The 24,673-nt window shown below is 42.2% G+C and overlaps 1 protein-coding gene across 2 annotated transcripts; it reads right to left on the bottom strand.

Annotated features, from left to right (window-relative positions):
- Window positions 1-1,387: 1,387 nt before the first annotated feature.
- kdm4aa (lysine (K)-specific demethylase 4A, genome duplicate a) lies at window positions 1,388-24,307 on the bottom strand. 2 transcript variants are annotated; one of them, XM_084953089.1, is made up of 22 exons: window positions 24,199-24,307; window positions 21,714-21,878; window positions 20,919-21,094; window positions 20,718-20,832; window positions 19,866-20,059; window positions 19,512-19,561; window positions 18,341-18,444; window positions 18,032-18,169; window positions 17,685-17,920; window positions 16,968-17,200; window positions 14,540-14,922; window positions 13,999-14,095; window positions 13,630-13,814; window positions 12,439-12,643; window positions 11,876-11,952; window positions 9,861-9,916; window positions 9,110-9,218; window positions 7,161-7,349; window positions 6,878-7,048; window positions 5,728-5,847; window positions 5,233-5,325; window positions 1,388-5,132 (listed from the first exon to the last, which is right to left on the bottom strand). In XM_084953089.1, the coding sequence occupies exons 2-22, from the start codon at window positions 21,849-21,851 to the stop codon at window positions 4,992-4,994; spliced, it is 3,210 nt and encodes a 1,069-aa protein (XP_084809215.1). In that variant the 5' UTR covers window positions 21,852-21,878; window positions 24,199-24,307; the 3' UTR covers window positions 1,388-4,991. The 2 variants fall into 2 exon arrangements, with proteins under 2 accessions (XP_084809215.1, XP_084809214.1); XM_084953088.1 differs by having other exon boundaries at window positions 13,999-14,098.
- Window positions 24,308-24,673: the final 366 nt, after the last annotated feature.

A 24,673-nucleotide genomic window follows, 5' to 3' on the forward strand; every position in this document is an offset into this window, starting at 1 on the left:
GGAATTGATCGACTGCGCGCAGGGAAACCGATCGTTGGTATATTTGTTTGTTTTAGTTCTGTGATTTTTTCAATGGTTTAATAAAACTGATATTTTATTGGGTAACATTTTAAACCATAATGTTGTTTGTGTTTTTCAGCTGTTGTTGTGCTGCCTCTGTGCTTTTGTCGTTCTTTTCATTGATTTGTAATTTTGTTTTGGTCCGTGCAGCCGTAAAGGCGGTTAATGCTTGAGACTGAGCCGTGTGAGGACTAACCTCTCTTTTTGTTTATTTGTTTGTGCCACTTCCTTTAACATCAACACATAGCGCTGATTCCCAGCTGTGCTGAGACCTAGATTGTTTGCAGTGGGTACCCACAGGTAAATGGATTGCAGTGTCGTGTTATTTTTCGCACCGTTTGTTTGGTTTGTCTCATGTGCAGCTGGGATATCAGCAGGATGTGTTGTAAGTGCCGTCTGGAAATAACTGGGAAAACTATGTTTAATTAATGTAACAAATTATCAGTTTATTTCTTTGCCCCTTTTATTCGGTACCTTTGTCCTCGGTTACAGTTCTTTTCCCTCATGCGCGGTATTTGCACAGAGGTGGAGCCGCGCATGGATTCAGACTGACTGGACGCAACATTGAGCAGTTGCACCCTCTTGTGGTTCAAGTTGGTATTACATGAAAGTGCCCTTCTAACGCAATGAATTCGCTTCTAATCTCAAAAAGCCAAATCTGATGAGCTGCAATCTCACTCACACTGAGCACCTTTAAACATATGTTGGTATAATATGACATGCCAGCATGTTTTTGCACTAAGTTAAAGAGTTAAATTTAGTATTTTCTAATTAGTAATTTTATTTGACTGTTTTTAGTTTCAGTTAATTTCTAGAGTGGATTTTATTTGAAAATGTTTTACTTCAGTTTTTAAGTTTTTATTAGTTTCAGTCTCTGTGATTATTACTGTAAGGAGGGCATATATCAGAGGCAAAATAAGGAAAACCAGTGCAGGTATTATACTATGCTACAATATTGAAAATACTAGTCTTTATTTTAGTTACTTTTTTTTTTAAACATCCAGTTAAAAAAAAAAAAAAAAAAGTAGTAGTTTTTATTTAACTATAATAACCAGGCTCTGATATTAACATAAACGTCCTTACATCACAGGACAGGAACCTGCCCGAGGACCTTCAGGCTTTAAAATTTGAGTCTGAACTTAACTGAAAGTCGTTGGGTCATCAGACGGTTCAGCACAAAGACAGTTAAATCTGCAAACTCAGAGATGAGTATTGGAAGCGATTTGTGACAGACGGACAGCAGCAAGAGTGAAGGGGAAGTCATTTAGTAATGAAACAGGAAACAGCTTACCTCAATTATATGGATAAGATCAAGACAGACAACTGGTGCTTAAGCAGATTTCTTTACTGAAACGAACACATGACTTTTTACAAAATGTTTCAATGATAATCTGGAAGTATTTTCATATTTTCCTTCAAGAGGAGACGACGAGAGTGGACCGGTCTCTCCTGTGTCGACAGGTAACATCTTAAAATGACATTTACACAGAACAGCTTTTACAAAACAACAACAAAATAGAATTGAAAGAAAATCCCGTCCCCACTCGCTCTCGTAAAACTCTTTTGATAGTTTCTGAATAAAATAAATTCATTCTGCGCCGGACTGATGGAGACGGACTCTGTGACGCCCGAGGCTCGGCCGGGAGGAGGAGGGGAGCACACAATCCATAAGACATCTTATAAATGTACAATTAACATTCTTAAACATTTTAACAAATTTAGCACACAGCTGTTCAAATGTCCTCGCAAATTTAAATAAAAGTGCAAAGCACAGTTTTCAGTAGGAGAGAGGAAACAAAGCGCATTAAAAATCCAAATGGACTCTTTAAAATTCATCTCTATAGTGTAGAAAAAATAGAACATACATCGTCAACCTCGACGGCTGCAGGGTCACTGCAGACTCTTATTAATGCAGAGGCTGCTTTCTCAAAGCACCTTTAATAAATAGGCAGGTAAAAACATGAAAAAGCGAATTTCAGTTCTGCTAAATGAAGGAATGCAGTTAATGACAAGGAGGCAATTTCAGTGTGTTAAATGGCACTGCTCCCAAAGAGAAATAGGTCATCAATTTCTGTATCCCTGCAGCCGGGAATGCTGGGAAAAGTTACAGGGAGATTCCTTCAAACAGCATCAAAGTAAAATCCTCTGAACTCTGAAATATTACACATATTAGTCTTTTCCACATACAAACTTAAGGTCGTGTTGCTCAAGTATATTTATTGACAAATTTAAGCATTGAATTTATTTTCTTGCCACCTGTACTGGGACAGTCCTCTCGCCCTTATTATAAGAAGTTCAGCTGCTACTGTTCATCTTGTTTTCCCTTCCTGACGCCTTCACAGGGTCCTTGTTGTACTAAATATCAGTGCGCTGCTCCTCCACAGAGGATGTCATCCTGCTGGACAGACTCCAGCTTTGCTGTTGGACTGCAGCTGCTGACGACCTACTGCAAGCTGAAGGGACACCAGAACCAGTAGAAGGTGTACTGGTTCATGTGCCACTACATCAAGCTCACTGAGGATGTTAGAGCTGAACGAGGACTACCAGCTGCAGTCCAATGAAACCAAAGTCCATCCACAGGAAGAGGCTCTTTGGAGAATCAACAGACTTCACTGATATGTTATTTATTTGTCCCCAAGTACTTGTAGTGGAAAATATTTAGTTTACTGCTGTTACTGAACTCAAAACGCCTTAAAAATGCTCACTATGTGTCTAAAAACCCGTCAGATTAGCAGTCGTCTGATCAGAGTAAAAATACAGGTTATTGACAGTTTCTAAATGATAGATTTAAGGCAAAGTTTTTGGTGGTCTTAGTTGTTTTTAAGTACTGATTCAGTCTCGGTACAGAAACTCGGGCGTTCAAGCTGCAGTACAGATAAACACTGAGGTTGCTGTTTAAAATTATCTCCTTGTAACAAGATCACTTGACAAAGAGGTGATCAGAGTGTCGTTGGACTGAACACCAGTCCAGATGTGCTGGAAGGTTTGCCAGTGAAGAGTAACTGTGTAACCTGCACTGTGGCTTAATAGACTCGTGTTTCTATTGGGTGAAAGGGGGTTGGGGGTTGGGGGGTTGGGGATTTTTCCAAATGTCATTATCGGGAAATTTAATTCTCCAACTCTGCAAATCATTTACATCTATGGATGCCAAATGGAAGAAGATCAACCAATTGGCTAGTTTAGCTTGTTAACGAGTGATGAATTACATTATGCAAAAATGTAGCCCCGAGTAATAAATCTGGCGACAGCGAGGTCTGATCACCTGCTTGTTAAAGTGTTAAAGCCTCAGTTCAGGCTTCTGTCACAGACGTCACAGATCAGTTTCTCTAAAGGTTTTTAAACCTTTAAAAATACCATCAGGACAGCTTGAAGAACCTTCTAAGGTTGGGATCTGTCCTGACTCTTCAACGTCACTCCTGCATCTTTGAAATGCTATTTAAGTTTCCTCTGTGACCACCATCTATGGTAGTACATGAGCCTCACAAGCTGGAAGTCTGATGGTTTGTGGCAAATTTGCACATTCTTATGAAGTTGATCCACTTTTAGTGAAGTAGGGGGTCCTGTTCATTCTGTAACACTGTGGCGCTGCTGCGTGGAAGCAAGTTGTGTTCAATTAGATTAGCACGGCAGTATTTCAGTCTAACCTCCTCAAAGTTTGAAACCCGGCAAGTTTCAGGGGTAAAGTTTTTAAAAGCTCAATCAGTTAACCAACTAATCTTTTGAGTAACTGGTAGAAGAAGAAGAAAAGTTAATTCAGCTCTTCGATCTGACTCCTTAAATAATTAACTGTAAACGTTAAGATGTTTGATGTCTCTGTGCGTTTCCACTGCTGCAGCTAACAGCAGGTGGGAGCCGTCAGCTGATTCTGAAAATACAATCGTTTTGCAATAGTTTCAACTCTAAACACAAAAACCCTCAAAGAAGCTGCTGCGATGCTGCTGTCAGCAAAAATGGAAGATTTCTGCATTTAATGTTAAACATCTCCATAAATGATCTTTAAGAAGAGAAGTATGTCTGTGATGCTCGTTCTTAGTGTGAGCAGGAAGTGCTCAGCCTCCCCCCTCAGAAGCAGCCTTGCTTACTGCTGTGGCCCTGGCTTCAGTGACGCTACCACATATTTAAGAACCAGTAACTGGGGAAATATTTCTGTGAAGGAAATCTTGGTGTGCACATATAACACCAGCCCCTTCCACACGCCTTCCTTCAGTAAGTCCAACTGTTGGAACAATTGAGTGTTTTGGTTTTTCTCTACTGTAGAGAAGAGAAGTGGACCAGTGGCAAACCCGGGTGCAGAGGTCAAACACAGGACCTGCAGTCAGGCGTGTTTGTTCCTGTGCTACAAACAGTGGAGTGTAGGGTAATAAATCATCGAGTCTTATCGGTGAAATTTAAGAGTGAACATTTTGGACAATGCTGGTCGTTCTAACGAACTCAGACAGTCAGAAACTGTAAATCCGAGCGTATAAAAAGTTGCTGACCTGTTACTTGCCGGGCTCAGTGTATCACAGGCACTAATGGTAAAGGACAGAAATGAAATAAAGCTGAGTTTGCTTTAAGCTTAGATCAACACTAAGGAGACTGAAATGTTTAGAGCAGATTCAAAACCTCATTTTTTAAATTGACATCTTTGTGTCAAAATGCTACTTGACTGATGTAATGCTTTTTGTTGTATTGCTTCCTTCTGATGCGTGCTGCCGGGCGTGGATTCAGCCCGTCTGTGGACTTGTGTGGAAAAAACTGAATGAAACAACACTGCAGTTTCCTCGACTTACAGACAGGAGAGTAAAAAAGAGAACAGTCCAAAGCGGGTCCTGAAGGAAGTCATCTGGAGCTACACTCTCTCTGCGGCTAGCTGCTAAGTTAAGGTACAGTGAGCACAGTTCAGTCTGTCAGTGCTGCTGGTGAGTGGGTGGGCAGACAGGAAGTGGCCGTTACTCCATGATGGCTCTGTAGATCACAGGCTCGATGTAGTCCCCCCTGTAACGGGAGTTGATTACTCTCTGTCTCTTTGACTCCTGAATGATTTCCTTCTCCTCGAAGATCCCGTCGAACCTCATGTCCGATGCTTTCGACTGTAAAGAGATGGTACCGTCACTGAAAGTGCTTCTTTATTTTGATGAACTTCCAAATAAACTGAAAGGAAAGCTGAATGGGACAGACGGGAGCACGTACCAGTCTGGTTTTAACTCTCTTGGGGAGTTCTTCATCCAGACTGTAGACATCATCTCTCTTGGCTGTTAGTTGTGATCCGTCCTCAAATTCCACCTGCAGTCCAGAAACATTGAACATTGAGTCAGGACACAAACAGATAATAACATTCAGCTTGTTGAACAACATCTTTGCAATCTGCTGCTGATTTACTAGAAGTTTCCAGGAACGGCCAGAAGACGACTGAACACGCAGCCTTTAAAGCTGAGCAGGTGACTCATTTTATGTGAAGCTGTAAAGCATTTTGATTTCTTACTACGCGTCCAACATACTCTGAAAATATTCCCCAATCCAGCCAGAAATACGAGGCATGAAGGAGATGTGCTCGTCAGTGAACGCATCCTTCCTTACTGAAAGTCAGAAATGGTTCCCGCCTGCGTTACCGTCTCTGCTGTTACACGCTAAAGAGTTTTTTCTTCACATGATTAAAAACTGGAGAAAGAAGAAAAAAAATCTTACCAGGTACATTTGAATGACGTGAGCTGCCACAAACTTGGCCCCGTACACCAGGCCGTCCGTCCATCTCACCTGAACCACCTCACCCTGCGGCGGTGGTCCAAGCTGAGCGCAGTCTCGGTTCTAACAGGCAAAAAACAAACGAAGTTCAAAGAAACGTGAAAGGAGGATAAATATCTGATGCAACCTGACATGAAATATGGCAGTGTCAGCTGTTCTTGTGCTCGGGTCAAGTGTGAAGCACTCAATGATGTTTGGATTACTCCAGAGGCTTATAATCAGGAACTGCTGTGTAAAATGACTGTTAAAGGTGTGTGGTGGCTTTAAGGAGAGCACAGGAGGAGGAACTGTCTGCCTGCAGGGGCAAGCTGTGAAAATATCCCAAATATAGTGCAGGGTTAAACCGCTGCTGTGTACTGCAGAGAAACACACACTGTGGATCATTCAGGGTGTCGACGTGCATTTACACGTCTGAACAAATGTCTGCTAAAAGAAAGCAAACACACGAGCGTCGCCTTTGACATCCAGCACAGTTTGCTTCATATTCACGGCCTCATACCAGCTTCACAGTTTACCAACAGGTGGTTGTTGTTCAACGTCCATCCTCCCATTTCCACAGGCTAACCAGGAGGCTGCCTAGCATCTTCATCATCTTCATCATGAGCACACCACTGTATTACACTGGCAACATTTGGTTTTTTTACGTTAACTTCCTTTAAACAGTTTCAGCTTAGCCGGTTTTAAGCTAAAACTGTTAGCTAATCTCTCCTAGTCACTGTTTTGACACTGGGATGTTACTGCCAACTAACTGCTGTACAAAGTCGACATCTCTGCTTGTTTACAAGGATACACAATATATGGACACTGGGTCCCTTTGCCACATGCAGTGAGCGAGCTGAACGAGCTAACGGCTCACTGGCTCTGAGCGCGGTACAGTAATGGGACGCCATCGCTGCAGCGAGTCAGGTTGTGAAGAGGGCGGTTCAGCCTCTCCACACCAGCAGCCAGCTTATTTGGAGACAGCTGATCGACATTTCCTCACATTAAGTTTATTTAAATTCTGTGTGGTCTCCTTTATTAAAGATCTGAGAGTATGTTTAACCACTTTGTGTTCTTTGTAAAATGAAAAGATGTAGAAGGTAGTGGAACGTACCACGATGTCCTCGGGGAAAAGGTTATCGCTAAAAGAACCATCGTCAAAGTTGACCTCATAGAACGTCTCTTTGGACAGCTGCACCACGTCACACTGGTAGTAGCGCCCATTCTTGTGCTTGCATATGACCTTCTGTCCCACGGTCAGCTCGTGCATGGCTGCCTTATTGCGCTGTCAAAGGGGAAAAAGTATTTTTATTTTTATGCGTGCGACTGCAAACGGCTTCATAAATCTGATATTTGGGGAAGTTTGGGATATAAAATAACGTTTGTTTGTTTTTTACCTCAATCTGAGCGGGACCTTTGTGTCGACAGCAGGTAACGTGTACCACAAACGGCCATTCATCTGGCTGCATCAGCACCCCGGCGGCCTGTGCACAGGTGGGGTGATAGGCGGTGGGGCAGCGCCCGTGAGAGCACTGCACGCAACAGCCGGACGCCTTCTTCATCCGCTTCTTACAGTAGTAACATTTCTGTTTGAAGTGAAAGAAAATTAGTTTTAGTCTATGAAATTATTTTTTCATTAACAAAACTTCAAGCAACAAACTGCCCTCATACCAAGTACTAAATGTACCTGGTAACTCATCTCTAAGATCTTCTCTCTTCTTTCACACATTTCCATTTCAAACATATGAACAAACAGTTACGGCCACATTAGGGACACTGTCGTGTCACCAGAAGCTACCCTGTAGTTGGTATTTAACAGCAGGAACTGTCTGCAAGTACACCATAAAATTAGTGCCCCCTAGTATCTTGGTTCACATAATATCCTAAAATCAGTAAATTGGTGATAACAAAGCGACGCTGAGCAAGTGACATGAAAGCACTACTACCAACATACAGAATTCATCTTATGTGCCATCATTTTAGGAGCTACACTGTCAGGAAATCTAAGATATTTTAACCTCTTTAGAGTTTAAACTGTAACACAGCTGTTTCTCGAACAACTGTACTGTATCTACCTGCATCATGACTGTGGAGGGGCGTGGTCTGCAGTGCCGCTGCAGGGGAGGCGGACGCACCTGAGGGGCATCCGCAATCACACCTCGCCAGCTTAAAGTCTGTACTGGGTCCTGTCTGCTGTCATTGTTGTGGGTGTGTGTGGCTGCAAAGCTGCAGCCATCTGTGTGTCACAGCAACCGTGCAAATAAAAGTAAATGCTGAAAAGCATGAATGTGTGGGCAGGTCTGCTGTGGGTCGTTTACAGGGGTGCCAAAACCCAGGATGGGGCCACGCCCGACCCAGTACTGGGCCAGCCAGGAGAGGAGCTGGCCCAAATGGTGACCACGTGGGGGGAGCAGGTGGCAACAACAGGAAGAACTGCTGGACCAGATCAAGCACCAGAGGCAGGCAGCTTAGACTGGGTCCTGGCCAACGCCACCCACACCCCTGACCCTCGACTGTGTGGGAGTGCACCTGCGCCGGCCCCCGAGTGAGACCAGCCAACCTGTCTTTGCACCTGTACCCACTCCTCGGGTAGGAGCGGCTGGTGCCCGGCAGGGGCCCGACCCTGTTCCTTCTCCCTGAAGGAGGGTAGCCGAGCAACCTCCACCCCCACCACCTACCCAGCTGGGGGCAGAGGACGAGGCGCACGAGGGACCTCACCCGCCGGAGATGGAGGTCGGGGCGTGCGAGGGTCCTGCTAAGCCTGAAGTCGGCATGCTGGCCAGACCGGCCTCACCTCCACCAGAGGCCTGCCCACCGGCCGCCCGCCAACCCGTCTGGGAGCCTCGGCTCACGGCCACACCTGCCGCACCGCCACCTCCGGACCCACCTCGTCACCAGCGCCGATGGATACGCGGGCGACCACCTGAACTGACACCTCCCTGTCGCTGGGCCAGAGTCCGGACGCACCTGAGCGTCATCCGCAATCACACCTCGCCAGCTTAAAGTCTGTACTGGGTCCTGAAATGCTTCTAATCACAATCTGTAGCAGACGACTACATAAAGAAACCAGTGTCACACGTTTTAGTGTCATCTCTTCAGAACAACAGTGTTTCTTCTAAAGAGATAACGAATGACAAACTGATGTCATTTGTGTAGAGGAAGTGTTAAACATCCTATGTGAGCTACACGAGCACCGGAGATTTCAGCTTCTCTCTCCGTTCGTGTCAATTATTTGTACGTGCTGCTATCTTTGTTTTGTTCACGTTGTTTGTTTGGAGGCCGCACTTTCACTCTAATTAGCAGCTTTCAGACTCTAATTTCCTTCTTCATAAAAATGTGAACTTACCAGTTTGAATCTCTGCAGTGGGATCCCACTCAAGTCCACGGGACTTCTTTCTGTGATGTTGACAAAGCGTGCCTCCAGCACAGCAACCGCACACAGCACGTGTACCCACCTGCAACACACAAACACACCCCCACAAAGAGGTCACACCCGACCACAGGTTTGTTTTCCTCATCTGTTTTTATGGTTCTAATTATCCAAGCAAAGATACAGCAAAATGAATCAGATGGCAGGGGAGTCAATTTTGTACGCATCATCACACAAAACAATGAAGTCAAGTCCATTACTGAATCACACCCACGTTTCCCCACTTCCACTTTACTTGCAGGCCGTCTAGATATAATAAGGGCCTCCAGGCACCAAGATAGCGACTCATTTTAACATTTTAATGTTTTCTTTTTTAAATCACCGTCTCACAGACTGACAAAATCCCCACCTGATTTACTCAAGAATAATCCCCTTGAATTTATCTTTCAGTTCCTGCTAACATGCACGCTCTTATCCTTCCAATTTCATGATTTCCTACCATCTGGCTTCTTGGCCAGATCACTATTGTGCAGGCCCTGAATTATATTCAGCTTCTTCTGGAGACAGAGATCTCATGTGGCTGGGAAAAGCTACCTGCTGCATTTTCTCTGACAGAAAGAGAGGAAAATAAAACAAGAGGATTTCTGTTTCTAAGAACAGAATTTAATCTCGAGATGCACCACATGATCAGATGTGCTCACTCACTAATGTATCTTAAATGACTTACTTGTTATTGTTGGCTTTCTGCAAAGCTCCGCCCCTCAATGAACACAGGCAGCAATTCTACAAAAAAAAAAAAAAAGAGAGCGAGATGATCAAAATGATGAAAATACAGAACATTTGGTAGTTAACATCTAAATATGGATTTAATAAATCAATGTTTAAGGGCCAACATCTATGATGTGGTTGGAAATATCAAACACAATGTGTCTGATCTAAAAGTTTATTCAAACACGTGGGAGGTAAAATTAGGGACCCAATGGATCTGTTTAAGTTCCTCACTGTCACATTACAGCTTAAGTATTCGTCTTTTACATATTAATGAACATCTGTTACAGTCAAGTCACGTTAAGTTCACACAGTTGTGATGAAGTCAGCCTGCAGTAGTTTCAGGTTCTGTCACAGGAGAGCTCAAGAAAAGGTGCAAACCTGAAAACGACTGCACACTAGAGGTGGGAATCACCATACATCCCACGATACGATATTATCACGATACGATATTATCACGATACGATATTATTGCAATTTTTAAAAATATTTTGCGATATTCAGATTCTGTACATAAAGGTAAACTTTATCAATTTTCATTTTATCTAATATCAAAGTCTCACACTCAGTCTTTCTCTCATTTCAGTCAGTTGTATTGTTGACAAACTGAACGGTTTGTATTACAGTCTAGTCCAACTTAACTGAATGCAACCGTCTGGTACAATTATAGCTATTCTGAACTATGCAATTTATGAAAACTATGCAGCCCCTTCAGCAACTGAAGAATTTGAAAGTAAATTAAAACAAAATGTAATTTTACATTAAATAAAAAAAGTTTTAAACTTAATTAAAATAAAACATATCTTAAATTAAAATAAGTAAACTGTCATGTTTATTGCTGCCATAAAAAAAGTTAAACACATTTGGACAGTGAAGGATTCTTGCTCAGAAAAAGGAGCTGATCAACAGCTCTGAAGTCGGAGCATGTTCCAGTCCACAAAAACTTTTTTGTAACAAAATATCGATTTCTGCTGTCGCTGTATCGATACATTATTAGCAAACAAAATATCACGATACTACACAGTGTCGATTTTTTCCCCCACCCCTACTGCACACACACTTCTTTCTCTCCGTGATGAATTTTTGAAACAGTGAATTTATTTTCTAAACTGTGATAAACAAGGCAGTTAATTCAGTGTTTAATCACATGATCAAACATGACAACCACACATGTAGGCAGAAATATTTCAATCCTGATGAATAAATAACAAATACTCCATCTCCCTCTGTCTATATATCGTCCCTGCCTGGGGACGGGACGGCAACGGGGAGCCAGGATGACAGGTCAGGGGGGAGATAACTGCTTTATGTGTGTGTGTGTGTGTGTGTGTGTGTGTGTGTGTGTGTGTGTGTGTGTATATTGTATTCATAAATAGTAATTAGTAGCCTAATCCTTTCTTCATTCAGTAACCCTGCACTACCAAAGTGTTAGAGTATAAATTTAACAGACTCAAAGCAGTCTCTCCTTTGAGTCTCTATTTATAATAATGTGTTTCATGCAGTGGTGCATATCAGTACATTATCAAGATGTGAGCTAATTAAACTGATGTAGCATTTAATGTATCTGATTGTTTTAGGCAAGTAATCTTTTGCTTGTAACCCCGAAGGTATCAAATGATCCGCCTACAAGTTGTAAAAAGTGACATTTTTCTTCTCTCTGGTGTGGCAAACACGTAACTGTAAAATCATCCATCACATCTACTAAATTAATATAATTCAACACCCTTAAAAAAAACAAAAAAACAAACACTACACGTTAATTAATTAATGTAATTAATGTTACACGTTAATGGGGCAAATAGTGATTGTGTAAAATATCTTTTCATGATTTGGAATATGGGACTTGTGAAGAAGCAGGATGGACAGTTCCACTTTTAGAAGCCGTTAGGAAACAAATCCCTTGCCTACCAACTGGATTCATGCTAACTTGCACGGCTCGATAAAGAGTAAAAACAGCCACAATTATTGGCTGACCTCAGTCATGGCGTTGGCCTTGCAGCGTGCACACTTCCACTCCTTGTTCACACTGGCTGGATCGACACCGTAACAGGCTGGAAGGTAGAAATGCAAACTTTGAGATGTTAGTGAAACACTGAAGAACTATGAAAAGCTTTAATGATTCCATTTTTGTAGTAAAACACTTCTAATAACATGATTAATAACTGATGATATGATAAATGCTGTGTATGAAATGTCCTCTGTTTTGTTTGGTCTTTGCACCGGTTCAAACTCGTAATGAAATGATTACTCAGGAGCGTAAAAGACTTCATATTCTATTTTGTTCTTTGAATTTAATTCCTTGTTGTTATTTCTTTCCTTCTCTGGTCATTTTGATAAACTCTGTTTTGAAACAAAAATTCTTCTTCTCGCTGAAACATCATTTGTGCGTATAGTAGTCACACTTAAAGACTCGTTTTAAAGCAGGAAAAGCCTCTGATGAAAACACTCATATGTCAAACAAGGCTAGGTTAGATATAAACTAACACTCCTACTTGAAGAGTGTGTGTGTGTGTGCAGGCGCACATGCGTGTACTGACATGCATGAACTCTCACGCTGCACTGTGAGCAGCTGATGAGGAGACTGGTTCCATCTTCTTCCAGACGAGGAGTGACCGGTTGCTCTTCACACTCAGCGTCGTCCTCTGTGGTGGTGGTGAAACACATCTCAGGAATCAGAGGTTTGGTTCGCATCCGCTCCCCGGCCACCACCACGTGCGTGTCGATGCTGTTCGCACACTCAGTCTGACAGCAGTCACAACAAACACATGTGGACTCTGTTAAGAGTTGCTGTTTGTCTCTCGAAACACACAATTTACTGCTTTCATCTTCAGCCGCAGAGGTTTAAATGCTCCGTAATCTTACGCGCCCTGATTAGCTGTCAAAAATACTATTTTTGGAGTCGCTCCATATTCAAACCTGATTATGATCAAACATCTAAGAAGCAAAACAGTCGCACATTAAGGTACAGCGCTAATATTAGCAGACTGGAAACCAGTACTGAAGATGAGATGTTTGTAGAATGAAAGAAGGGAAAATAGTTGAGGAAAAAGGTAAATATAGATGATATGACACGACATTCAGTCTATGAACGGAATGTTTGAAGATTTCACAGATGACGGACTTTTGTTTAACATGGAAAATCTGGAGTCTATTCAAGTTTCCACGAACAGCCATAAAGAGGATCAATGCCAAGTACCAGGGTTAGACTGGACGAACATATCAACGACAGCCCTAATTTTGGGGGGAAATTAGTTCGTCCATGTTTGAACTTCTGTGTTGTAAACGGGCAAATCAGTCCGTGCATGATTACATTGCCCATCAAAAAGTCTGCGCGTGCGCGAATGTATCGCCCATCGTCGATTATTGGACTGACAGGTGTCGGTTGGAAAATCTTTACATATCGCCCAACACTACCAAGTACATTCATTGAATTCACGTAGATGCAGTTTGGTAAATGAAGTTGCCGTGAGGCTGGATTTACTCTGCACTCTGATGTATCAGAAGATACAGTCTGGACCAATTAAAACAGTGTAAACTTCCCATGATGCAACTGTTCTCATAAAAATCCCTTTTAGCAAACCTCACCTGTATTTTTGTATGATATCGTTTGCTTATCTTACCAAAGAACACTATATTACTTGCACGTTCAGATGCTGCGGGGGCCTGTACCATATCTGGTTTTGTCTTGGTGGACTGGTGAGGAGCAGGTCTGCTCTGCCGCGAATTACCTGGTGGTACGTGTGGAAGAGCAAACAGATGGAGCAGTATGGAGGTTTGGAGCCTATTCGCTGGTTGTACTCCCTCTCTTTCTTCAGGTTGGGTGGCCTGCTTTGCCACAGGTGAGCCAGAGGCTTGGCCCAGCCCTCACCCTCCACACCCCCTGCCTCCACTGGGGGCGGCTCTTCTGGAGTCTCTGAGGCACAAAAAGCAAAGACAACACATTTAGCTAAAACAGCATTAGGAATGACATTAGAGGCCTGGTTTGTTTAGTTTCACTAATCTAATTCTGTTATTGGCTTTGAAGTCAAAGGTGGCTTAATTACCTCTCAAATATAAACTACATGCAGATAATGGGACCTTAAAGTGTTCAGACACACCTTCATCACTCATGCCGTCTTTCATGAGTGGATGGTGTCCTGGAAGCTGCCCAAGGTCAGTCTCAAACTCTCGAACTCCTGCCATCGCTTTTGCCACCTGCTGGAGAGAAACAGCATTTTCAAAAGGCCACGCAGCTAGTTTGCAGTTGATCATGTTTGCACCATATATGCATCATTCTCCTCCAGAGGCCTGCGCCTTCATCATTATAGGGTGTTTTTCCTATAATAATATCTCAGCATGAAAGTAAAAAAGGCTTACACACCACTAGATGACTAGACTGGGCTGCACCAGAATCCTTAGTTAGCGATGGTTATAGTTAAAGTAATGCAGTTATTCAATGTTCAAAGTCGTGGAAAGTAGCAAAGAGTGTTGATGGCTGCATGTATGCATCTGGACAAACACACGAACCAAAGACTGGAGAAAATGTTTAGAACAGTACAAAGATCACACATCTTGGAATGACAAGGCCAGAAAAGTGCAAAAACTATAGCAGTGGTCTATAAGTGGGTAACTTACAATGTTAAATACATGTCCACTCACTGCTTTGCTAACATGACAGTTGTCCTCCTCAGTTTCATGGTCGCTGTCCTCACTCGTCTTCTCCTCTCTGGACAGCACTTCTCCGTCGCCGTAGTCTCCTTTGGCGTAGCTGTGGACGTGCAGGACGTCTGCGGGACTCAGCGTCCTCTGAAACACTTTGCTGCAGCTGTTGTCCAGTGGAGGCTCCTCGCTTCCAGCGGTCTCCTCGGCGCCCAGAGAAACCACCTGGTTCTCAGTGGGCTCGGGAGGAAAGACCTCCATAGCCACCACGCAGTTCTTCTCTTTTTTCAGCGGACTTCGTCTGTTTGAAGTTTTCTTGGCACTGGCTTTGGACTGAGCTTTAGGCTGGGGTTTGGTCCCTTTCTCCTTCTTCACCTCCTTGACTGAAAGAGATTCATTGAGATACACAGACTAGCACTTTGCCCCCAAACTTTTACAGGACATTGGTTCAGTGTGCCACAGAGTCTTTTTATAATCTTCACTTTATTTCACATATTGACCTAAAATAAATATCAACTTTTTAGCCCAAAATCAACTCTGAGCCTTTTGTGAGCTCTTCTGTGTTTTATGTTCCTCTAAACATTTAGTCCATTTATACTGAACCATCAAAACGTAGGTACTTTAGTGCGCTGGACAGGTAGCATGTGACCACATTCATGTGACTTTTGATATGCAGCTACTACTTCAGCTGCGTGTAGTTAGACCTTTGAAAGGACTTTCATGGAATATGATTCTGTGGGGCTAAATCAGTGATGAGTCGGTCATTACATTAAAAAAAGCTTCAGACCATCAGGCGCATAAATCACTTGAGTGTTGATTTGTGTAAAACTATCTGTTTTCTCTATTTTATCTGCAATGCATCAAAGCAAAGAAAACGAATAACAAAAAAACAACAACAACAAAAAAACTTGCTCCGTGTGAAGCACTGTTCCCTCTAAGCTGCGACCGTGTGCACTGCTGGCAGGTCTCTGTGCACAAAAAAAAAAAAATCTAACCTGAATTGAAATTAAAATGAAAACTTTAACGATTCTGTCTTGCAGTGTGAGTCAGTGAGTGACTGGCTGCTCCCGTATGGGATCAGAACGATGCCGCCTTATCCCAAAGTCCAGCCAATGATGTGATTCACAGTCGTATATACGCAGCTAATCAACGTGGTTGACAGGCTCTGACAGCGTCCTTATGTGCCGGTGTTTTAGCGAGCAAAGCGGCTGATGTGGAGCGAAGCCACGTTAATGACAACGTGTACAACCATTGGAGATGTGAGCAGGACAGACGGAACAACTGACGGAGAAAGTGTGGACTTTACACCAGTTTTTAAATTGTGTTGATCGGCCACGTAAAACCAGAGTTATGATAAAAATATCTGCAATGTTTGGTTTTCTTCCTGAATACTGTCGTTGTTTATATTTACTGCAGGAAGAAACGGTAAAAACGGCGTTTTATAAGGAAAACGCTCGAAAGCCTGAGAGCAAAAACACCAAAAACCCCGCCCTTTCCTATTGGTCGAAAAATGTACCATGTGGACCAATCAAAAAATGATATGGCAACATGGCATTTAGTTGTTTAGGGAGGGGGAAGTTTTAGGAGTGACGGCGTGTTTGAGATGTGAGAGATTTGCGACGTTTAGCACAAATGTTGTGTAGTTAGTGTGTCGTTAGTGTGTAGTTAGTGTGTCGTTAGTGTGTAGTGTAGTCAATAGTTTTGTTGTGTGTGTCAGAACAATGAGGCGACTGCTGAGTGTTACAGGTGTTACAGCAGTGATACATCTGCTGCTGTCAGGCCTGCAGGTATCAGGCTGTTGTTCTTCATCTCATAGTGGACACAAATTATTTTTGGAGCGGCACAAATAATTTGTGTGGCATCAGATTTGATGCAGAACAGCTGATTGTTCTGTAAATAGTTTGAAATGTTTGTTTAAAAAACGTCTTGGCTGCATTTTTAGGTAAACAGCTGAAAAAAACTTGTTTGCATAACTCAGTTACTTTTTTGAAGAAGTAACTATATCATTAACTGCCCAACATTGGTCATTATTTACTGTATGTTGCAGACAGAGTTACAGACTCTCTCCCAGACCACAGACTCATTATACAAGTCAGAGCTTTATAAATATATAAAAAAAGGAAGTTGTGTTTTCAAAACTGGAGTTCAAGTTATTTTTACTTCCAATAGTGTTAACATACTGCACAGGTCATCAACACGATTTTCTTTAATTTTCATTGTAAGTGGGCTGAAGCAGTTAATTAAAAGTAGTCTAACAGAAACGCTGTAATTTGATTATTTTAATAAACATGTAACTTGGATGCTGGCGTGACCACAGTGCACACGTCTGCTGTCGCTCACAGTGGTCCAAGGGGACGCTCAGGGAGTTTGTGTGTTCGCTCGGACACGTGAAACATTAGAGGGAACATTGGTGTGAAGTGTGAGGTACCTTTTTCTGCCTTGCTGGTCACTTTAGTTGGAGACTCCTTACGTGACAGCTTGGCCTTCTTTGGCTGCACCTCCACCTCCTTTGGCTCCACCTCCACCTCCTTTGGCTCCACCTCCTTTGGCTCCACCTCCACCTCCTTTGGCTCCACCTCCACCACTGGCAGCTCAGGTTTGACATCTTCAGAGGCTTTGACAGCTTCAAGCTGACGTTTAGTCCCAGTTTGAGGCTCTGGACTGATACGTGGGAGAGCACATCGAAGACATGTTGGACAGGACTCAAAACTAAACCGTGTTTCTCAAAGACTGCCGAGAACAAACAAACAACTCCGAGTGAGGCTGACATGTGAGAGCAAATCACAGAATCTGTCACAGACTATGTTCAATCACTTCTGGCAGAGTCTAAAGAGATTTGTGTCAGTGCTGCTCCTCTGAGTGGAGACAGAAGCACCTCTGTACTGAAAACAGTCTGAATCACTGCAATCTTTAAGCTGAGAACATCTGCAAATCTGCAGTGACTCAAATTTTCATCTTTATGGTGGATGCATGTTTTAATTCAACTAATTAGCTTTAGCTGATTATTGTTATTAATGTTATTGTACTTAAAATTGGGTAAAGATTTTATGAGCATTTAAGAATGATTTATTACGACCGGTTTACATCCGTATCAGAAAACTGCGTGAATATAGGAGCAGTGGGTTAGTAGTGACTAAATCCAGACCTTTTGTCCTCCTGGACAGCAGTGTTGGGCTCCTCGGATGGCACCTCAGCGGGACTCTCCTTTGAAGGTTCGATCTTTTTGTCTTCTTTCAGAAACTCGGCGGCCTCTGGCGTGGGCCTGGAGTGGTCGATGGGAGCGTTGTCTTTCCCTGCCTTCCACAGCTTGTAACGTTCAGGTTGAAACTTGCGTACAAATACGTCCATGGAGATCTTCACCATGTCCTGCCGGCATGAACACTGAGAGGAAAACACTCTTTTAACACACTACGAAGTTGATAAGAATGCACTTCACTATAAATAAACCAGCTGTGGAATTATACTCAGTGCCGCTCAAACGTCTTTATGTACCAGCGTTGCTTGTTTGCCGTAATCGATCCATCGTTGAGTGGCAAAATTAGTTGACTCGGCGCAGTTGAAGCCGTGGTTGAAACCAGCGTGATAACCAAACGGGAACGTCACGATGAACTGCCCGGCCTCCTGAGTGACCTGAGTCGAGAACAACACAGATCAGTATAAGATGAATGTTTTATTTTGAAAGCATCCACTCATTTCCTCTCTGATCATTATCACTACTTAATCATGACGGTTTTTTCTGCTTATCTGTTCATCATCATTTGGTGTTGCATGTAAGACAACGCAAATTAAATAAAAGATTACCTTTTCAAATGGTATGCCATATTTTTTCAGGATGAATGGTGAAATTAAAGTCATCTTGTGGCGCAGGAAGGCTTCACAGCCCTGGACGTTACCTGGAAAGAAACCTGGAAACACAGGATCTCATCAGCAGTGGTGCAGTTGGGCCTCTTTGGCTCTTTTTATTTAAATGTAAGATTTAAGAAATGTAAGAAATGTAGGATTTAGTGTAAAACAGTTATGTGGGATATGTAAACATCACTGCCGTTACAGTCTCTGGGGTACTTTCTGAGTACACTGGACTTCCCCTTTCATACGGCAGTGGTAAAATCTAGCTTCTTTCACCTCAGGCAGCTGCAAAAATAAAGCCAATTCTTTCACGGCAGCACTTTGAGACAGTGATCCAGGCCTTTGTTAGCACTCGGCTGGATTACTGTAATGCACTTTATATTGGGGTCAGCGCATCATATATTACTCGTCTGCAGAGGGTGCAAAATGCCGCAGCTCGTCTTTTAACTGGCACTCGAAAGTTTGAGCACATTTCCCCTGTTTTAGCTTCACTTCACTGGCTGCCCATTTCTTTTAGGATTCATTTTAAAATTCTTTTATTTACTTTTAAAGCTCTCCATGGCCTCGCCCCATCTTATCTCTCTGAGCTGCTACAGCCTCATACACCCACCCGCTCTCTCAGGTCAGCTGATCAGCTGCTCCTGAAGATACCCAGGACTGGGCGTAAACTTAGAGGAGATCGTGCTTTTGCTGTAGCAGCTCCAAAACTGTGGAACGAGCTTCCTTTAGAGATTAGACAGGCCAGTTCTTTATCTGCTTTTAAGTCACTCTTGAAAACCCACCTCTTTACCCTGGCCTTTGACACCACGTGAGATGTTGGTTTTTATTTTAGTTGTTTTTAGGTGATTCGATGCTGTTTTATCTTGTTTTTGTTTTAACATAGGGCCGTTTTAATTTTATGTTTTACGTGTTTTATTTATTTATTTTGCTGTTTTCTGTTATTCTATTGTTTTAACTTATTTTCTGTACAGCACTTTGTCCCTGTGCTGGGTATTTTAAAGTGCTTTATAAATAAAATTGGATTGGATTGGATTCATACATCTACACATAATAAGCTGAAGTCACTTCAGGCATCGACTCTGTGATCAAGCAGCTTAAAGACAAAAATAAGGGTTCTGTCACCTACCCTTGGCGAGCCTTTCCAGACGTTTCCCGTGCTCTGGTGGGACGACGTACCTAAGAAGTAACAAACGTACAGAGATACTGAAAAAGGTGATTGTGACGCTTACATCAGAGTCAAAAATGCTCCAATCTGCGGATGAGATCTCTGCTTCACTTTAAGTAATAACTACATGAACAGAAACAATAACTGAATGTTTTCAACAGTAAATAAACAAACAAAGACATTTTTAAAGGATTTTTCTAAACTGTTTTGTAAACTGGCTGCTTTGGCAAACAGACTCTTCTGCTAAATACAAAAACTTGATATGTGTTAATATTCATTCGTTCAAACAAAGGTGAGGTTTGTCAGTGACCCTACCAGGACTTGGGCTCTCCAAAGTGCAGGTAGTTGATGCTATATAGATCCATGTCTTCTGTGTGCCACGCAAAGGCGCTCTTCCACATCCCAAAGTACAGGTACGGCGTGTTGACACCCTTGATCTTGATGCCACTCTCATTCTCCACAATGTCCAGGATAGTGTTGAGACGACCAATGTTCCATTCAGTCACATCCTGCAGAGGAAGGATTCACACAGGCTGCAAGTCAGGACGACTAACTGTATGTGTGAAACTGATTTACCTTTAACTGATCAGGAAAACTAAGGAATGAAGAAAGATTTTTGAGTTTGTGAACATAAAAGTCTCTTTTTTTAATCTATCTATGAGAACAACTGCATCCCAATTTATCAATTTAGTAGTCCAGCTAGTAACAAGCTAGCTCCAGTGTATAATATGTGGTTGTATTTTCCCATCAGTTTGCCTCAATTTTATCCACATGTTTCTCCACAGATTCTCTCTTTCCATGAGAGATTACAATTCGTTGGACCCCAGCTGGGAACGGTAATCTTTCTGATCTTGGAGTGCCAGACTAGTCCGAATCTGCAACAGGTAGAGCTGCTTCATTTGCTCTGAGCTCACCGAGGCTGCAGAACAGAACAGAGACACTGAACTTGAAGATATGCGCCGGAAGAGAGGTTCTCTGAGAGCCAGCTGATTCTGTCGCTCAACGATTTATCACAAATACTCAGGTAATAACACTGGCACAGGAGGAATGTGTAAACTACATTTTTTAACAACCCCACTTGCCTACCACAAACAGAATCCAAATCTGTGAGTATTTTGTTTTTAAAGATATATGTACGTTCCATGTATGCAGCCTATCACCACTCACTGGATCATATAGCGTTCCACTGACATCAGCACCGTAAAGTGGAGGGTTAAAGGTCAGGTTCTTCCAAAACTTCCTCTCCAGCTCGTCAAAATCCACGTATCGTGGGCTGCAGAATCTACAGAGAGAGATTGTCAGAGAAGACTGAGCAGAGGTCACAGTCGCTGAAACCCATTCATGCAAAGTTTCATTGAGTAAACTGACTTGTCCATGTTAGAGGTCTTGCGGAAATCATGGACAGTCATGGGCTTCTTTTGGATGTTGTACTGTGTGAATAGTCCTGACTGGCCGGTAACCACCTGCTGGATGGGAGCGGGAATCACCAGGTCATCGATATCATCATAAGTCTTTCTGGGCTTCCAGCCTTTAGGAGGAATAACCTGCAAGGAGCACGGATGAGAGAAACTCAGGGCAACAGCAGAAGGAAAATAGTGAATTTCTGGAATTAGTATCACACTAAATTTCTCAACCTTTTTACATATTATCATAGATATTATTATTATTTAAAATACATTTATCTTCCTGTCTTAAGTCTTGGAAATTGTGTAGACAGATACCGTTGTGTGTATGTAAAGATGACACAGGAAGTACGGCTATGAATCAGTGCACAAGTTGTGTTATTTTAATGAGTGACTTTACAGGCATGTTAGCTTTAAATAATAGCACAGGAGTCTCAGACTCCTCTTAGATCTGCCTCTTCAGAACATTTATATGTCAACACAAATGTTATAAGCGACTATTTAAAGTAGGATGATAAAACTCTGAATATGTCAACGTTGAACACGATCAGTTAACCTAACTTCCTGTTAGGTTCATGTTTTCACACTAAGAGCAAACTTTCAGATGTGATCCTCTAAACACTAATGAACAGGAAACGACTGGCTTCTGACTTTGTGCGTTTGGTTCAAAAGTCTTTTAACAGCTGTTGTTACAAAGACATTCGCAGCGTTTTCTCTGCTCTGCTAAACAAAAAGTGACAAAAAGACAGAAGCCACTTACTTTTGCCATCCCAGCTCTGTGCGCTCCTTGTGACTCCATAAAGGCAATGTAACGTCCAAAGTCCTTGAACTCCTCTTTGGAGGGGGTGAATGTCATTACCCTGCCGCCCACACTTTGGGCTGGCGTGTCTGTGGTCATCTTGGGAGGGTTATTGTGACCTCAACTCTGGAAAACATAAACACGATTATGTCTGTTTGCCTGACAGTTAAGCATACATTCAGACAATGCAGCACGCTTAGCATCAATGGAGCATCTGTGGGAGCATCCTGGGAGTAACTCAGTTTCTTTGTTGTGACTTGCCTTTAGCTGATGTTGCTCTTTATTAACGTTAGTTACTATGCATTTTTTTGTCATGTGCTCTACATTCACATACACACAAAGTGAAAATCTGCACAGCCTGTCAGTTAAGTACAGGAAACCATTGAAGCATCTTCTCTCATATATTCTAACTGATCTGCCGCAGTGATCACAAACACCACAATCAGTGACATTTACCAGATATCCACCATCGCCACAGGTTCACAGTTCCTCTTTTAAGTCTGTGACCACGTCTGAACCCCTCTGTGCCATTTAACAGACTTAACTGATCATCTCAAACACACTGCCAGGTGATAAAACCAGAACATCAATTTTTTAGTACAAACTTGAAAAAAAATAAAATAAAACAACTTCAACTTAGCAAGTTAAAAAAAAAATCACTCTGTCACTTTGGAGCCAGTTTCACTTTTACATTACAAAGACTAATGTTATCTATGATAAAACCTAAAACCTGAAATCAGCACACAGGAACAAGGCTGCTCAATTACAGCAAAAAACACAATGATTTTGGTCAATTATTTACAGTGATAAGTCATTAATTTAGCAAATATCCAGTTTTTATGGCCTTTTCTTTGTTTATAGATGATACCCTTTAACTTTAAAGAAAAGTCAATTAAAAAAAACTATATAAATACATAAAAAAGTCAAGCTCACAGGGACTGATTGTTGCCTGACTAGTGGGTGTTTTGACCACAAAGGCCGTTTCGCAAGAGCAACTGTCAATACCTGCTGGCCCACAGCTTCCACAGTGGGATATCTCTGGGGGCAGACAAGGCCTAAAAAAGGCCCAGACAGCAGCAGACTCACACACCTCAGGAGAGATGCTTGGTCTCCACACACAGAACTAAGTAGAGCTGAAGCTAACAACCAACCAAAATGCTTTATATAAACACACACAAACATTAATGATGCTACAGATCCTTTCTGCAACTTTTACTTCTGAAAATATTGCGTTGACCTGAGGCTGTATCTGGTCTCATTTTACTACAAAGACAAAACAAAATCTTCAAATGAATATGAAAAAAATGAGTAATCTTATCCTGATTAGCTTGTTTTCATAACTGTTAAAAGCCATAATCATAATTCAAATTAAAATCTCTACACAGGATGTAATAAACCACAATCTCATAGCAGTGCTGGGCACTACAGTTTCAACAAAGGCACCACGCCCACACCCAGTAACAATTAGCACTTTGCAGCATTTAAACTAGAAATAAATGCTTATTTGAGACTTCTCGTGATAATTAATTATAGCAACAAACACAGTTTCGGACATATCACCAAGTTGAACTATACCAAGCATCACAGCAATAACTTCTGTGATTTTACATTCTTGTCTGCTTGTGAACATTTTCCTAACTTTATGAAAACTGAAAACCTCTCTCCTCAGTCAAAAGCACTCCCAGCAAAACATCCACCCAGACTGGGACCAGAACATAAACACACGGATCCCAAACACCATCTACAGCCTCGTTTCAGGTTTGTGAATTCAAAGAAAAAAAAAAAAAAACTTTAACCAAGCCTCCACCTTTAGTAATAACACACAATAAACTATATTTGATTAGTTTATTCTTTAACAGAATAATAACGTAAACTCCCGGAGTAATTAGTTTAACTAAACAATGTGTATGACAAAAATCAATTTCCGATTACACACATACTCAACTTTTAGCTAAAGGCAACGCTGCACTCTGTCTTAACGGACTTTACTGGAAGACTCAGAGATCCCCTGTGATTGGACACAGTCCCGACTCAGTCTTATCTTCGGCATGTGATTGGCTCAGCAGAACGTCACTCACACGTGGTAGCCCACTTACAGCGCATCTCCTCGGAAAAATATTTAGCTAGTCCGCTAGCTAAAATGCTATCTGCAACATAGCTTGTTCTGCGACCCGAGAATTAAAAGTTAAGTCAACAAAAATCAAAAACACCCTAATGTTCAAAAGTAACCACTAAGTAGCCAACATTTACGGACAGCGCAGATCCTACCGTCAAAACTGGTAGAAGTTAATAGCAGAAGTGTGCTGCGGACTCGGAGATCTGACAGCTGCTAACCAACTAGCAAACATGGCTTGTTGCTCACCGTTAGTTTCTCATGCGCAAACTTAGCAGTTATTTCTGCTCCCCTCAAAGTGAGCCGCTTCACAAGTAACAAACTTTAACTTACACACGCTGAAATGAAGGGGAGTTGTTTGCTCTCCGATTACAGGTAACAGAGTTGCAATACGGACAACATCAGTCCGGCTAGAAAAGACAGTCCTCCATTATTACAGTGACGCATGCCCAGTGTGTGTTTGTTTACACAGCGCATATGAAGGCGGGGCTTCCATAGTCTCCCAGCTAATCACAACGCCCTGTGTTTCCAGACCACGCCTCCTGCTGTTCTGATTACGGACAGCTCAGCTGATGAAACACCTGTTTCCCATTCTGAGATATTAAAAGTAAGTCGAAGAGATTCTGATGTTTTATTTTAATGTCACGGTTGTGAGAGGCCAGCAGCTTTTTTTATGTTCATTTTTTCACGTTTGTATTGTGGATGAACCTTTGGCCTTTGATGGTAAACTGATGAGAACCAGATTGTGAGGCAAGAAGCCACTGTAGGCTTCCACTGCTCTGAGATCAGTTACAATCTGTGTTTTGTG

The sequence above is a fragment of the Perissodus microlepis genome, chromosome 15 (genome assembly GCF_051167445.1).
Source record: "Perissodus microlepis isolate ML-2025 ecotype Zambia chromosome 15, ASM5116744v1, whole genome shotgun sequence".
NCBI lineage: Eukaryota > Metazoa > Chordata > Actinopteri > Cichliformes > Cichlidae > Perissodus > Perissodus microlepis.

Excerpts from the sequence above, each read along its gene's own strand:
- kdm4aa (XM_084953088.1), bottom strand. The coding sequence starts at position 21,851 with ATGACCACAGACACGCCAGCCCAAAGTGTGGGCGGCAGGGTAATGACA. Across the intron at positions 18,445-19,511 it reads TCTGGAAAGGCTCGCCAAGG|GTTTCTTTCCAGGTAACGTC; the intron begins GTAGGTGACAGA and ends CTGTGTTTCCAG. Across the intron at positions 14,923-16,967 it reads GACCAGCAAGGCAGAAAAAG|TCAAGGAGGTGAAGAAGGAG; the intron begins GTACCTCACACT and ends AATCTCTTTCAG.